This window comes from Pteropus alecto, unplaced genomic scaffold, assembly GCF_000325575.1.
Source record: "Pteropus alecto unplaced genomic scaffold, ASM32557v1 scaffold131, whole genome shotgun sequence".
Lineage (NCBI taxonomy): Eukaryota > Metazoa > Chordata > Mammalia > Chiroptera > Pteropodidae > Pteropus > Pteropus alecto.
This window is the reverse complement of record NW_006434709.1, coordinates 2,325,044-2,341,464: the sequence shown is the minus strand read 5'-3', so window position 1 is coordinate 2,341,464 and position 16,421 is coordinate 2,325,044. Positions and strand designations below refer to the sequence as shown.

Here is a 16,421-nt window from a genome sequence, read left to right as displayed (position 1 = left end):
TTCCTTAGGATAGCTTTGATATCCTAATACTTCGGAGTAAGCCTCTCCAAGGATTTTTTTGTGGAGCTTGCTTTGCCAGTGGACCTAGTTTTTCTTTAAATGGGCTAATACTTTTCAGCAAGTTGGCTTTGGCTCAGGAGCCATTCCTTCTCTTTGAAGTGAGTTTGTGTATCTTTGTTTTGATGGTTATTTGCTGATCTTCCTAGTCTAATGCTCAGGGAACAATCTAATTTGCCTGCTTTCCAAATTCTGGGGGTGTGGGAAGAATGTGCCACACAGCTGCCTCCATGCCTATAGCCTACTGAAATAGTACTTCAACTGAGAGGCCCTTGTTCCACGTACCTGCAGCCTGCCATAAGGATGTAAGAAACTTTATACTTGAGTCAGCACCTGGCTTGTCAATTTCTGGCAGTGATACAATAGGGAAATTTGTGGGATGGTGTAATAATTACCCTTCTAGACATTCAACGGGAAAACTGTGGATGTATTCTCAACATACCTAATTTTTCTTTATGAATTCATCATAAATTATTTCTGCAGATTTTTGTAATCTTACTTGAAATAGGTTGAACTTATTTACAACTTACTCCCTTACACAACTGCTCTTGGAATAGATCTCTTATGTTTAGTTTCCAGCTTTCTTTCAGTTGCTCTAAAGCTGTGTCTTAAAATCTTCAGGAGTCCTACCATGAGCCCTTCTTGTCGAGTGCTGCTCTTATAAAGAAGTTGCAGTTTCCCACATATAGCTTAACCCTTAGGGTTTTTTTGACATCTGCAAACATGTGGTCCCTTCAGCCTTCATCTTTTCATCTTGAAGAGTCCTGATACTTTTAGGGTCAGTTGAACCACACCCAATCCTGGTGTATTTGAATTTTACAGGTGTCAAAGCTGAGCCACAGTTGCTAATTATTTTGCCCCACCCATGAGCAGTAAAGGAGCTTTTCAAACTCTAAACAAAGTCTGAGCCACTGGGCAACTGTTCACAGTTGTTCAGTTTGTGGAGTTGTAGGTTGGCCTTCTGAGAATTCCCATAGAGAATCTTTGGCTCTGCAGAGTGGTGGGAAGTGTGAGAAGACCTGCAGGGAGCTTCAAGGAGAAGGGCCTTTCAGCCTTTGGGGGCTGATCATTTTGTGCAGTTAAGAAGAGGCCTCCAACAATTCTGCTCCTCCCCAATCCTTGCCAAAAGTTACTGAGACCTTACTGGGTGCCAGACATTGTGCTAGTAAGCATTTGAGTGGATTAATTTTACATGGATTATCTCATATCTAATGAAAGAATCATAGAGTGCCATTTTCTGCATTCATTAATCTATTTAGAAACTTGTTCGGTACTAGTAAATAATAAATATACTACAGCTGTCTCTATATAAATGGGTTTATGCTGTGTGCTCTCCAAGTTTCAAAATAAATTGTCTGACTAAAAGCACCCTGTTTTCAAGTATGATACATATTTTCCTTTAGCAAAATATTTCGAGCCCATTGAATAATAACTCTCAGTATTTCCAGAAGGCTTTGCTCAAGCAGCCTTTCCACTTCTTGTAGTGGTCAAAAGCACTGGAAGTGTTTGTGTTCGAGGCTGGCTTTTGTGGGAGGTGTCGCCCTTCCCTGCCTCCTCACTCATTGTCATTTAGTCCATAACTAGATGGAAGCAAAGGGAGGGCCCTTGTTCCTAAAAGCTGTGTCTGCCAGGTTGTCAACCAATCAGCAGCAATTCAGTCCAACTCACATGTTAATGATGGATATGGGAACATTTTGATAATTTATAAGATGTGAAACAGGGCCTCCAGACAACAGAGTGGCTGAGGCCCATGAAAGTCTCAAAAAGCGCTGCTAATGGCTTACCCTAGCACGTTCTGGGCAAATGAGAAAGAGACGCCCATTCCTGCCCCCACAGACGGTCCTGGCCCTACTCCATCCCCAGCTCATGCCACTCCGGCCCTTGTTCTTGATGCCTTAGTCCATCCCTCAAACACAGTAAGTTTATTCCTGCCTAAGGGCCTTTGCACTAACTGCACCCTCTGCCTGAAACAGTTCCCCTCCAGAACTTTGAATGACTAGACCCTTCTCATTCAGGTCTTAGCTCAGATGTCATCTTCTTGGAGATGACTTTCCTGATTGCCCCATCCAGGCCGGCTCCTTTCCAGTAACCCGATCACATCATCCTCCCACCCAGGGTTCAGCAAACGTTTTCTGTGAAGGGCCAGATATTAAACATTTTCAGTTTTCTGAACCACACAGTCTCTGTCACGACTGTTCAGTTCTGCTGTTACAATATGAAAACCACCATAGACGACATGCAAACAAGTGAGTGTGACTGCTCCAATAAGTCTATGAACACTGAAGTTTGAATTTCATATAATTTTTACATATCATGAAATATTGCTCTGATTTTTTTTTTGTCAATCGTTGAAAATATAAAAACCATTATCGCCTTGCAGACTGTACAGGAACGGCATTTGGCCCATGGGCTGTAGTGTGCTCATCCTTTTCTATACCATGATCTTGTTGTATTTCCATCTTACTGGTATTTGAAATTATCTTATTTACTTTTTTGTTTTTTTGTTGTCTATCTCTCTGGGCAGACCGTAAGCTCCTCGAAGGCACATCCTTTGTCTTAGTCACCATATTATCTCTATCGTCTAGAACAGTGCCTCAGTTGTGGAGGTGCTTTATGAACATTTGGTGATTGGATGTATTTTTGAAAGTATTTTGCTGGTGTAGTAAGCTTGCCTGTTCAAACAGTTGCTCTTTAATTATTAGCCTGGCCCTTGTACCTTTGGCTAATCAATAAATGGCCTTTTGATTAAATTAGGTGTTAGTTCCCTGTGGTTTAACTTCATACAAACTGTAAGTGTTCCAGATTAATGATTTTAATGACACTTCCCTGATCACAGTCATTTCCTCTCTGCTTTTATCACAGAACTTCTGCTTGTGTGACTGAACTCTGATCTTGACGCAGTGTCACAGTCATGGTAAGTGCGAGTGCCTCTCCCTACCTGGTGCCACCACAGACAGGTACAGGATATACCACTCAGGGACTGTTTACTCAGCAGAGGGGAGGGAGGAGGAAATGATAAGGCAGTTTCTTTTTTTAAGCACCATTTAAATTTCTTTCAGGGTGGTGAGTAATTTGACCCTAAAAATTAATTCAAAGAGAATCCTTTGAATGCTTCTAACATCCTCAGATACAGAAACAAGTTGCAATTTTTTCTCTCCAGAAGCACTACATGTTCATTGTTGCAGACTCATCAAGAAGTGCGTATCTAGCCACAGGAACTCGTCATCTGCCTTCTGCTTTCCCTGGTGACCTGACTCCTCAGAGCTCTGTTATCTGATCCTTGAGAAGGCAAGAAATCAGATCCCTTTGAGAGTCTCATAAAGTTTAGTGCTGAGGTGGAAGTTGAGCCTCTTAGTTGCAAACATGGCTCTACCTGAGGCTGGCCATCTGCTCTCCTTCTCCCACCCAAATAAGGTGTCTGAATAGGCAGATGATTCTGATCCCTGCTCTTCTGGGAGGAAATAATAGAAGTAGAATCTTATACCTGGAGAGCAACTAGAGATCCTGCCAGTTCTAGAAGCCTTCCATTAGGAAGATAGATGTGTAAACTATCCTGAACAAATATAATGTACTCTTAGATTTTTTTTGTTACGTTAGACATTCTAGAATTTTCTTCATCATCCCTACCAGTCAAAGGCGTACTCACATCTGCCCCAAATCTCTTACGCTTTAATTTAAAATCCATTTCTTGTTAATTGAGTGTCCCTGGACAAGAAGAACATTTATTCAGAAATGTTTACAGTGCCCCTACTTTGTGCCAGATGTGGTACTTGGTTCTGGGGACTCAGAATTAATGGGACACTCTTCCTGTCCTCAACAAGCTCATAGCCTTCCTACATGTGATGATTGTAAACAAGTGACCATTTAATGTGCTTTCCACTCAAGGAATATTGCCTCAGTTGTTCTCATCTTTCCCATCATGACTGTTAACTAATTGGACAGATAAAGGACATTTTTAAAGGAAAGGAAAAAACACAAAATAGTCACAATATTGTAATTCCAAATTACTTTCCATCATTTTATTTTAGACCTTACATATATAATAGTTTTTAAACAGAAGTAATAAGAGCATAAATGGCAGTTAAGTATGTATTTACTCTATTCTTTGCTTTGCTAACATGTTTATATTACACTTCGTAGCTTGTTAAAATTATTTGCTCTAGATGGTAGAAGTGTCGATGTTTTAATTTTCTTCTTAAATTTGAAAAAAAATTGTGGATCTCTACAATGTCTACATGATTCATTCTAAAGAGAAAACATGTTTTAAAAGCTATTGTTTTCAAGTATTTAAAATTTTTTTTATAGAGGTTTAATTTACATCCAGTGAAATGCACGACACTTAAGGTTATTGGTAGAGAAGTTTTGACAAATATATGTACCTACTATTCTATCAAGATAGAACATTTCATCACTCTAGAAAGTTCCTTCCCGCGCCTTCCAGAAATGCTCCTTACTCCACCCCAGAAATGCAGCCACTGTTCTGATTGCTGTTTCCATAGTGATTGTTTTGCCTGTTCTAGAACACCCTATAAATGGAATCGTAGAGCAAGTACTCTTTTGTGTCTGACTTCTATCACTGAGCATTATATTTTTTACAGACTATCCATGTTGCTGTAAGTATCAGCAGTTTGTTCCTCTATTCTTTTTTTTTTGCTGATTAGTGTTCCATTACATCGTATTCCTATCTTTTTGACCTTTATCATTTTCATTACTTTCATAATAACTGAATAATATTTCATTGATTGTGATATAACACCTATTTCTAGCTGTTCATTTTTGTCATTTTTTCCCACATCCTCTCTGTTTCCTTTGTCTGCTGCCACCAGAAGCCTTCCTGGGGTGGACTCCCCTGCCTGCCCAGAATGGATAATGGTACATTATACCCTGGAATTTAATCAATACGGATACTTTAGCGCTAACAAGAACAAATTTCCCGAGCTTATTTTTTTCCTGGAAAAAAGAGTCACTAAGAATGCCAACTGATAAGCTGAACTACGATTGCACATCCCTCTATCGATTCATCTTGTTAGATATTAATTTTAATCCTATAATAATGTCCCTCAACAATGCAGTTTGCTTTAAAGTTGAATGCAGTGTTTGAATAGCACCCAATTTTTTTTTCAATATTTGAGTTCCAAAAGAACTGTTGAAACATGTGACTAAGAAAGCTGTCTCATGGTGGGGCCAAGGGCTGACTTAGTCCATGTTGGAATTTTGACAGAAAATCTCCAACTTGCTTATTACTACCAGTAATATTAGAAGAAAAGAAATGAAATGCCCGTATTAATTTCTTAGGGCTGCCAAAGTGATGTACCACTAATTGGGTGACTTAAAATAATAGAAATTTGTCTCACAGTTCAGGAGGCTAGAAACATGTAACAAAGATTGGCTGGCACAGCCACAGTCCCTCTGAAACCTGTAGGACACTGCTGCCTCTTTCTGGCTTCTAGTGGTTTGCTGGCAATCTTAGATGTTCCTTGGCTTGCAGCTGCCTAACTCCCATCTCTACCTTCATTGTCATGTGGTATCCTCCCTGTGTTTCTCTGTCCTCACATAATATTTTCTTATAAGGCACCAGTCATATTGTATTAAGGACTCAACGTACTGTGGTATGACCTCATTTTAACTTAATTAATTACATCTACAATGACCATATTTCCAAATAAGATCATATTCTGAGGAACTAGGGCTTAGGACTTCAACATATCTTTCCACCCCCACCCCCCTGAGGCGGAGGTAGGGGGCGGTATACAATTCAACCCATAACAGTGCCCATGGAAGTTAATCTCATAGATTTTTACTTTCCTCTGTCAGGCGCATGAGGGTGATGACTAAGTCCTGGATGCTCACCACGTGTAAGAGTGAAGCCTGGTCTTTCTGTAAATGAGGCCCACGCTCTCTGGTGTCTGAGACCTTTGGATGAGCTTAATGTGGGCCAGAGTGGGTCCAGGCCAAGGTGGACTAGCTCGTAGAGCTCAAGTCTGACTTGCTAAAGAGCTGCCTTTAGGTATAAAAAGTCTCCATACCTTTAATTGTCCCATATTACATCCCTGGAGCAAATTAAATCATCGGAGAGCTTTAGAACTATTCTACATGGTTTTTGCCATCTTATACAAATGCTCTAGTCTGGATTTTGCTTTGGCATTACCCCATAGGCTTACAGAAATAAATGTAAGAATCTCACAATTATGCTTATTGCAGAGATGTTGTTGAAGTCATATTTAATGATGATGATGATGGTAGCCACGGAGTTTGAGTTTTTGTTTTAGAATTTACTATTTGTTCTGTGCTAAGTCATTATTACAACGGTTCTGTGGGTTGATACCATTATTCTTGATATACAGGTGAGAAAAATTAAATTTCCCCTAGACCATACAGCTAGAAAAAGAGTTGAAGCCAAGATTCAAAGTCGAGTCTATCCCACTCCAATTTCTGTGCTCCTTCCTACTAAGCTTCTTACCTCTCACTATAGCCCACCATGTCTCCTTCCTGAAGACCCACAAATTTCCCCCAAAATACTGGGATTCTCTTTATAGTGTTCATTGCCCACCAGGTGATGTAGAAGAGACAGAGCTGACCATGTGAATATTACATTTTACTGGAATCATGGGCACAAGGCTATAGGGTACATTTCTGTTACATCTTATGTAAGTTAAAATCCTTCTCCCTTTGTAATAATTCATAGTGATGTCCCTGTTCTATTCCCTCTCATCACCATAACATCCTACCACTTGTAGATGCTAAAAGGGGCATTATCCAAACGGTCAGGAGAAACAGACCTGCTGACGTGACCTCAGCCCCAGGTAGCCTTGGTTGTCTCTTCTTACCCTCAGCTTTTGAGCTCATAGCATCTTAAAAGCACACAGCACCAACTGTGAACAGAGGAGGGTGTCCAGATAGGTCTGAATGCCATTGACATCTGGGTGAATATCACTTAGATCCTTCCCCATGTGCAGCCTTAGCCAGTCAAAATGCACACGGTAATGGCAGTGCCTGACAAATTAAGGGAAAGGAGAAAGCGCTGGCTACGACTAATTGGGGTACTTTTTAAAACAAGAAAACAGTTCAGAATATTACAACACAGGTTGCTAAAGGGTTATCATAATGCTTAGTGTCTGTGAACAGAGAAGATACTGTGTATTAAAAACCGAAGTAGTTCGATTCTACCCTCTGCTGCTAAATCAGGAAGCCCAGAAGAGCTCTGCTAATGCCCATTGCCTCTCTCTAAACTCAGTACAAAGAAACACAGGGCAATTTGGGGGAGATCGATCTCTTCTTATAGATACAGTAAGTCTCATTATTGATTAAAATTCCTCTTGCTTTGGCTTCTGTGGCTTGCCTCTCATAATTACATAGGCTTTTAAGGTCTGGATTTTGGTTTTCTTCCCACCCTCCTAGCTTTACTGTAATTTTCTTAAATTTCTCCATCTATTTATTTTTTATATTGAGTTACATGTATATTTCTCTGTGCTGATTTACACAAGTAATGTTAATGAATCAGTAAATACATTTGTAATATTCAGGGCACATGGATCTTAATTAGTACAGTGATCTCTAAGTCATAATCCAACTAGATGGTTCCTGTTGGTCACTAACCCATGTTTTGCTTGTTGATATCTTTAATTTTTAATCTTTATTTGTAGGGGGTCAGTTTTACTAACTTTTTAATACCTGGAGACAACAGAGTCTGTCTTTAAGGCATGGTGATCATTTCCAGTGACACTAATCATCATCTCTGTTGTCTGGAGTTGCTGTCTCCTCCTCATGAGGTTTCCCATTCTCCCCTCTGCCCACTTAGGCTTCGCTCTCCTCCAGTCCAGTGGAAAAGTTCTTGTCAGGGTCACCAGGAACCTTCCTGTTGCCAAATCTGACCGTCATTTCTTTGTCCTCCTCTTAAACCTACCTCAGCAGGTACTGACCACTCCCTTCTTCCTCAGCCTCTGGACAACATACTGTCCAGGTTTTCCTTTTGCCTCAAGGACCAATCCTTCTTGGCCATCCTTTCTGAGTTCTCCTTTCTCTGCTGGACCTATGCTGCCGGAGAGGCCCAGGCTGTCATAGGACCCTCTTCTTTGTCTTTACTTTCTCCCTACGTCATCTCATCCAATACCATCCAAATGCTGATGTGTCCTAAAATATTACTCTAGACTTGACCTCTACTTATATTGTATAACCAACTGTCCTTTTGGCAACTGTACTGGGAAGTTTAATGGATATTGCAAATGTAATGTTTTAAAAATAGAATTTCTAAATCCTACTCTCGACTGCCACCCCAAATCTGGTTGTCTTCCTCCAGTTTTCCCCAGCTGGGTAAATGATACCACTCTCTGCTCAGCTGCTCAGAGGAAACAATTTAGAGTTTCACTTGATTCTTTTCTTTCCTCAACTCCCACATCAGTCCATCAGCAAGTTCTGTCGCCTTTGCTCCAAAACATGTGCTGAGTCTGTCTCTTTCCATCTTTTCTATTTCATCTTTGTTTTACATCATATCCCTGGATCTTGGCCCAGATTCTCAAGTAGTGTCTGCATCTCCCTACAGCAGCCTGAGTGGTCTTTTTAACATGTAAATCAGATCATTTCCTCCATTCCCTTGTTTAAATCCTGTCAGTGGCTTCCCACTGAACTTAGAATAAAATATGAACTCCTTATCTGGCTTGTGAAGGCTGCCTTGTTCTGGCCCCAGCCCACTTCTCTGATTCATTCTTCCTTCTTTTCTTCCTTTCTTTCCTTTCTTCCTCCCTCCCTCCCTCCCTCTCCCTCCCTCTCTCCCTCTCTCCTTCCCTCTGTATCTCTCTTCCTTCCTTCCTTCCTTCCTTCCTTCCTTCCTTCCTTCCTTCCTTCCTTCCTTCCTTCCTTCCTTCCTCTCTCTCTCTCCCCCTTTCCTTCCTCCCTCTTTTCTTCTTTTTTTCTTTCTTTTTTTAAAAAAATTATTACGCAAAAGCTTAAACACATGCAAAAGTAGACCAAACATTAAAAAGAGTGCCTTTATACCTATTAATAATTATTCACTCTTGGTCAGTCTTGTTTCTTCTTTATTTTCATTTATTTCCCCCAACCTGTATTATTTTGGAGTAATTTCCAAACATCTCATCATCTCATCTGTAAACTATTTCAGTATGTATAATACAAAAATGCTTTAAAAAACAGAACCACAAGACCATTACCATGCCTAAAAATGTTAGCACTGATTCTGTAATGTCATCGGTATCAAGTCAGTGTTCAAATTTCTCATGGTCTCATAAATGTCATATGTTTTTTACTGTTTGTTTGATTCAGGATCCAGATAAGGTTCACCCATTATGATTATTGATATGCCTCTTTAACCTTTTCTTAGCTATAGTTCCTCTCCATCTCTCTTTTCTAATTCCCCTTGCAATTTATTTGTTTCCAACCCTGTGGTGCGGGTCAACATTTTCATCCCTCTCCTATATACTATAAGTTAGTATTTGGCTCTAGAAGCTTGATTAGATTCAGGTTTGATATTTTTTCCCCCTTTTCGTGGAAGGCACAAGATTACTGCATAGGTTGTCGTTACTGTTGTCTTCTTTGTGCACCAACTTGAGCCACACTGGCCTCTGTCCTGCTGCTCCGGTAAAAGCTAGTTCCAGCCTCAGGGCCTTTGCCTTAGCTGTTTCCTCTGCCTGTAATCTTTTCCCCCCGATCTTTCCTTGGTCAGCTGCTTCATGTCATTCAGATCTCAGCCTAAATGTTATTCCTCAAGAGCATCCCCTCCAGGACCGTTCTTTCTGCCCCATAGCACTTCTCACCATCCAGCACTTGGTGAAAAATTTGTTCATTGGCTTGTTTACTGTCTGCCCCTCCCTTCTCTCCCCCTTAAACTACAATGAACGGCTTCATGGGAGCAAGGACCTCATCTATCATTGTCCCTGCTGTATCCCCAACACCTAGAATATTGTCTGGCCCATGGCAGGTGCTCAGCAAATGTTTGCTCAATGAGATGCCTCCGTGTCAGTAAGATGCTGCTTCTCAGTAATCTCTTTGTGTTCAGGCGGCCAAAGGAGGTACCATCAAAGCTGCTTCAGGATTCAATGCTGCCGAAGATGCCCAGACCCTGAGAAAGGCCATGAAAGGGCTCGGTAAGTGCCCCCACCACTGCGTGTGTTGTGCAGAGTCACAGACACACATGGAGGATTCTCTGTCCACTGGCAATTATGAGTAGGTCTCACTCGAAGAAAACACAGTGGGAACAAGTTGGCTTTTCAGGACCAATTAGATGGAAGGGCATGAATTATTCGTTTTTACTACAGAATTTTTAATGTATTCATTCTGTATTTTCCCAATTATTTAAATCTGTTTTGCATTACAACACTATGAATCGATAGCTAAAAATTTAGAAATCTATTTGCTTTCCAATTAGTGCTGGAGGTGTGTAATGCCATAAGGTTTACAAAGCACTTTCACAAATATCTCAATGGATAGATAGAATGACCCCGTGATTTAGTGAAAACAGCTCTTGCTATTGTTATTTTTGCCCCACTTTGCAGATGTGAAACTGAGACCCAGAGAAGTTAAGTCACATAGTAAGTCACATAGTAAGTAGAACTGAGCCATGAGTCACACTCAGCAGAGCCCAGAGCCGAGCTTAAGCTCGCCCACGCTAAGTCCACATTCTTTCTCGTGAGTCCCTCCTCCTGTGGCTGTGATGGGCACAGCTGTGCAGGCCCGACATGCAATGTGTGGGATTTTATGTGAGAAGGCTGTGTGTACATGACCAGAAGGGCTTGTCTTCTAGTGCTCTACCCTCCAGTTAGCCCCCAAGGGCAAAGGCTTCATGCCGGGTGAGCACAGTCATGCAGGTGCACTACCCTGGCCTAGTTCCTGGCCTGGGAGGACATTTAGCCAGAGAAGTAACCCCTGGCTTATATCTACTATTTAGAATCTCCTTGAGGTTTGGATAAAAATCTTGACCATGAGGCCTTAGTTCCCAGTTTTTCTATTCAAGAAGAGTTCATTTTACTTAGCCCCAATGCTCCTAATAGCAACAGTATCAATAACAGTGAACATTTGTTAAGCTCTACTCTGTGTCAGGCATGATATGTTACATGAATTATCTATTTTAATCCTGATAGCAGTTTTACTGCTAAGAAAGTTGAGATTTAGGGAGGTTTGCTAACTCGCCCATGGTCTCAGAACTAGTGAGTGTTATAGTCGGGATTCTAGGCAATTCCAGGTGGTCTGACTTCAGGGCTGGAGTTTGAGCTGCTGTGCTATCGTAGTGCCCACCTCTGAACAGAACGTTGTTCTAAATCTATGTAACTATCGCCTCTTTTTCTCCTTTTCATAAATAAAATGGAAAATGTACTTCACCCAGTCTTTTTTTTAGATTTATCCTAATGATTTGGTATATGTCAAGAACACTATAATTCAGAATGTGGACCACATGGTATTCAGAATTCTCAAAATCAGAGTCAGGAGACATTTGACACAGCCTGTGTTTTTCAGTGCCTGCTGTGTGGGGACCAATGCAAGGTGGATGGTTAGAAGAGACCAGGGTTATGAAACCTAGTCCTTGTGGTTAGCTAGTCCATGGAGTCTAGGTGGCTAAGGCATATACAGAAATAACGATGGCCTGTTCATAATATGGTAGTGGTGGAAGAGGCACAAATCAGATCCCATCAGGGTTCAGAGAGAAGATCTGAACCCCCACATTCCATTTGGAGTCTTCAGGCAAAAGTTCTTGGAGAATGTAGAATTTGAGGTGGGCCTTAGAAGATGAGTTGCATTTCCACTAACAGAGGTAAGAAAGAATGTGTCTCAGGTGAATGGAATGGTGTGAGCAAAGCCAGGGGATGCGTGTGAGCATTGGCCTATTTTCCAATTTAGCTGAGGCCTAGGGGAGTCACAGTTCATTACATAGAAAGGTTTGCTTGTAGCAAGAGTTGCTTGCAAAGCCGGAGTTGGCTGATTGGGAGCTTTCTGAGAAGGCAGGTACCAAAGGGAAGTCCTAGGGGTGCTCCTGAGAAGACGACCTACAGAACCACAGACATGGGGTAGATGGCCCACAGGCCAGGAAACAACCAATGCCAGAATCATGATGCTAAATGGAGGGGTTAGGGAGACATAAACCAACAGACTGGTAGTGAAGGAGGTCAGAAGAATAGAGTGCAATACAGTTGGGTCAAGTACAGTAATTCAAGAGCTAAGTCAGTGGATTTGGCTGCTTGGTATCCTTTTATGTGGATATTTATGGTAGTGAATGAGATGTTATCAAGAGTTCCAAATGCCAGATTGCAACGCCTGTAGTAAATCCAGCAGACGGTGGGGAACCGATGTATATTCCTGGGTAGGGGAGGGATACTGCGAGTTTTTCTTTATAGGAAAATGAATCTGGCAAAACTTTGCAAAGAGCAGTTAGGAGGTAAGAATACTAGTTAGAATACTAGTTAGCAGACTTTTATAGTCGTTTTAGAAGAAACCCTGAAATCCTGAATGGGAGTGCTAGTGGTAGGAATTAAAAAGAGGGGACAGATGCAAAAAAAAATCATAGAGCTAGATTTTGCATGACTTGGCAGGAAATTTGAATGTAGAGGAAGAAAGAGGGTAAAAAATCAAAGCTACTTTATAGGTTCAAACTTATAGAAGAAGGATGGCACGCAAAAGGTGATGAACTTTCTCTCCCCAGCAGAGATTGCTGGGAAGAAAAGAATAGTTTTATCTATTACCCTCTTTTTTTTTTTTTTTTTTTTTAAGAGACCAAAGAATAGGTCCCTAAGGTATGTAAATTTAAAGTTCTATGGCTTTCTCCCTACACCTCACATTTTTCAGGACCTCTAATCTAGCAAAGAATAACTCCAGCGAAGATATTTTTCCATTTCTTCCTAAAATATTTCAGTAGAATCTATTCTGTAACCCATCACAACTCCCCGCACACTGTAAACAATGAAGAAACAGAAAACTCACCAAACATACATGAATAGCTAGCCGTTACTAAGACGAGGGACCAATTTGGAAAATAAGAATAAAGCCACCAGCACCCTCTCTGCCCCCCACCCAGTAAAAGCTGCTGCAAGAAACAGGCAAACAGAACTTAGGACATTTCTAATTTGTAATTCATCTCGTAAAGTTTGGGTAGGATATTGCATCCTGGGAATTCATGGGCAGTTATAAAAAAGGAACCATCTGAGATAAGGAAAGAGGGCTTGGAAGTGAAAAACACAATTACAGATATTAAAACTCAGTGAATGCAGTGAACAGCCAATTTAGACCCTGCAAAGCGCTGAATCAGTGAATTAAAAGACAGATTTGAATTGTTTCAGAATTCAGAGAAAATGATTGAGATGAAAAATGAGAGAAAAGGCAAGAACATGGGAATAGATACAGGAGATCCAAAACACAATAAGAACTGCACAGGATGGGGAAAGCATGGTCCCAGTCAACGTTTATGGGCTAGTAAGTGTTGGGCATTGTGCTAAGTAATTCACTTTCTCCTTTTTTTTAACACTTGCGGCAGCCCTATGATCATGATAACTCACATTTATAGATAAGGAAACTAATGCTCAGAGAAGTTAACTATTTTGTTCAGTGGTAAACAGCTAATTAAAGAATAGGCTAAGACTCAGATCCAGTGTCTGTTGCCCAAAAAATAGACAAACCCTCTGAACAACTCTCTTTTCTTGGAAAGCTCTCAGCATGTGTTTGGGTGACTCCAGTTTCTGCAGAGGCCCATTTTCTCCTTCCTCTCTCAAATCACACTCACTCACTGTCTCCACTCCATTGCCAGGCACCGATGAAGACGCCATTATCAGTGTCCTCGCCTACCGCAACACAGCCCAGCGCCAGGAGATCAGGACAGCCTACAAAACCACCATCGGCAGGGTATGCCACAGTCTGTCTGAACTTGATTTCTGAAGTGGCCCTGTGTTTTTAAAAACTTATTCTTTTCCTTGTTTAAAGATGTTCTTGGAAAAAAGAAAAAAGCTTTCACCATGTTCCCTCAATTGTCCTTAGCAAGGAGTGATTTCAGGAGCTCTTGATTCACAGAGCTCAAGGCCAAGCTTGAACTCTTCCCACCCAAGTTCTCACAGGGACTGCGTTGTCGAACAGACTCAACCAGCACCCTTTTGAGCACCAGGCAGGGCTGAGCTTCCTGTGTTGGTTCCCTGACCCTGAATAGGCTTCTTTTAGGCCACTGTGGATGAATTGGTCTAAAATACTTAAATCCAGCTTGACTAAAATATTTAAATCCAGTTTATTTTAAATAGGCTGTTCTAGGATTTAAAGTCTATTCCAACTCTTTCATATAAACCCATTCATTGCATATATTCATTCCTTTGATAATCCTCAATTCCCCATCAGATTCTAGAATGGGACTTATCTGTCTGTGTACGTGTGTGTAATTTATTAGCTTATGCATTCAGAGTTTGTACACTCACCGTGTTTTCCTCTTCCAGTTTGAATCCCACACCCCTCAGGAACCCTTTCTCTGTCTCCATTTCAGTGACTCACCAGCGTTATTACGCCCAATCTTTCAACATCACTGAAAAGTTATCTGTGTGATTGGCAAGAATCTTTTTATTGAGGAAACATCAATGAGTGTCTCCAGTTTCAGAGTACAGGAACTCTGATAAGTATTTCTCTCATTAAGATATCTGTAGCCAGTCAGACTGTGGCTGCTTCCCAAAGACTGACATTAAACTGCTGGGTGGACAAGGCTAGCTCAGCTGCTCGCCAGAGCACCTGCTTGGTGAACCTTGGCTGGGCACCCCAGTAGAGAATGGGATTATTAGTAGCTCGGACTATCTTCTGGGCATTTTAAACCTGTCTTCATCACTCCTCCCCCACCCCTGCCCAAATATAATGAGCACAAATAGGCACGAATGTGCTTGTGATTTATGAACTAGAGTCCTAAAAGTTGTTGCCACACACATTCGGTGTTGATTATTTCACTTTAGAACTAAGCTAATCTAATGGCAGTTTTTTAAGATAACCAACATTAATGGATTAAGCACTAATTTATTTGTTCATTCATTCGATGTGTGGATGTAACATAAAACTATGCACAACAGATTGAAATACCATGTTATGGAATCAGGTTAGTAAGGATCAGAGATCTGGACTTGAATAGCAGCTCAGCTCCATATTGGTTGGTTGCTCTTAAGCAGGTTCTTAAACTCTCTAACCTGTTCTAGCAGGAAATGTGAATAAAAGACTTTAGAATTTGGTCCTTTGTCTAAATAATTACATTTCTTTTTAGAAATTGAGCCTTAAGAAATAATTGTGAATGATTTCAAAGATACAACTAAATGCCTAAGTATGTAACAGTAGAAAGATAGAAATAGGGGTGGGTAAAGCAATTATTTTGCATCTAGATATAGAAATTTCTGCAGCTCTTAAAAATGTCATAGATCAATATTGACTTGGAAGTATATTCAGGTGATATTGTTAAGGAAGCAAATACATTTAAGTTAGTGTCTGCAAACTTTTTGATCTCAGGACCCCTTTACACTCTTAAATCATCGAGGACTTTTTGTTTTTGTGGCTTATATTGCTGTTTACTATATTAGAAATTAAAATTGAGAACATTTTAAAATATGTATTTGTTAACATTAAGAAAACGAAAATCCATCACATGTTAATATAACATTTTTATGAAAAATAGCCACATATTCCAAAATAAAAAATTTTTAGTAAGAAAGTTTTTATCGTTTTACATTTTCCAACTCTTTTTAACATCTGGCTTAATGGATGACAGCTGGATTCTCCTATCTGCCTCTGCATTCAGTTTGTAATAGGTGATTTTGGTTGAAGTATATGAAGAAAACCTGGTTTTATACAGATAGGTAGTTGGAAAAGGGAGGAGCATATTAATAGCCATTAAATATTATTGTAGATACGTAGATATAGCAAGTAGCCTTTGGAAAACTCCACTGTACAATGTGAGAGAATGACAGTGAAAAAGTCGTGTCTTGGTGTTATTAGGAAGATAATTTTGACCTTGAAGTTCCCCAGAAAGGGTCTTGGAAACACCAAGGACCACACTGTGAGAATGGCTAGTTTAAGTTACTGTAACATTAAGCAAGCTGCTTTGTTGTATTGCAGGACCTGATAGATGACTTGAAGTCGGAACTGAGTGGCAACTTCGAGCGTGTGATTGTGGGGATGATGATGCCCACTGTGCTGTACGACGTGCAGGAGCTGCGAAGGGCCATGAAGGTTTGTGCTTCTCCTCTCTTGTGCTGTTAGTGCAAATACTGACAGACTTTCTCAAGCAACTGTGACAAAGGCCCTCTAAGAGTGTGGAGGATAAGGGATAGGAGATTTTCCTTAATTTATGACAACTTCAAAAAAATGACATTATGCTATAGCAATTATAATGTAAAAGTTATTTTCCAAAGTTACTAAAT

At 40.5% G+C, this 16,421-nt stretch overlaps 1 protein-coding gene across 3 annotated transcripts in view; it reads left to right on the top strand.

The window, feature by feature from the left end:
- ANXA4 (annexin A4) overlaps positions 1-16,421 on the top strand; it is a 54,127-nt gene that overhangs the window by 18,484 nt on the left and 19,222 nt on the right. For 2 of the 3 annotated variants that reach the window (XM_015587634.2, XM_006909520.3), the window contains 4 exons: positions 2,920-2,971; positions 10,067-10,154; positions 13,799-13,893; positions 16,117-16,230. In XM_015587634.2, the coding sequence (XP_015443120.1) occupies positions 2,969-2,971; positions 10,067-10,154; positions 13,799-13,893; positions 16,117-16,230 (300 nt within the window). In that variant the 5' untranslated portion in view covers positions 2,920-2,968. The remainder of the gene's footprint in view (positions 1-2,919; positions 2,972-10,066; positions 10,155-13,798; positions 13,894-16,116; positions 16,231-16,421) is intronic. The other variant, XM_025045144.1, reaches the window with a different exon arrangement.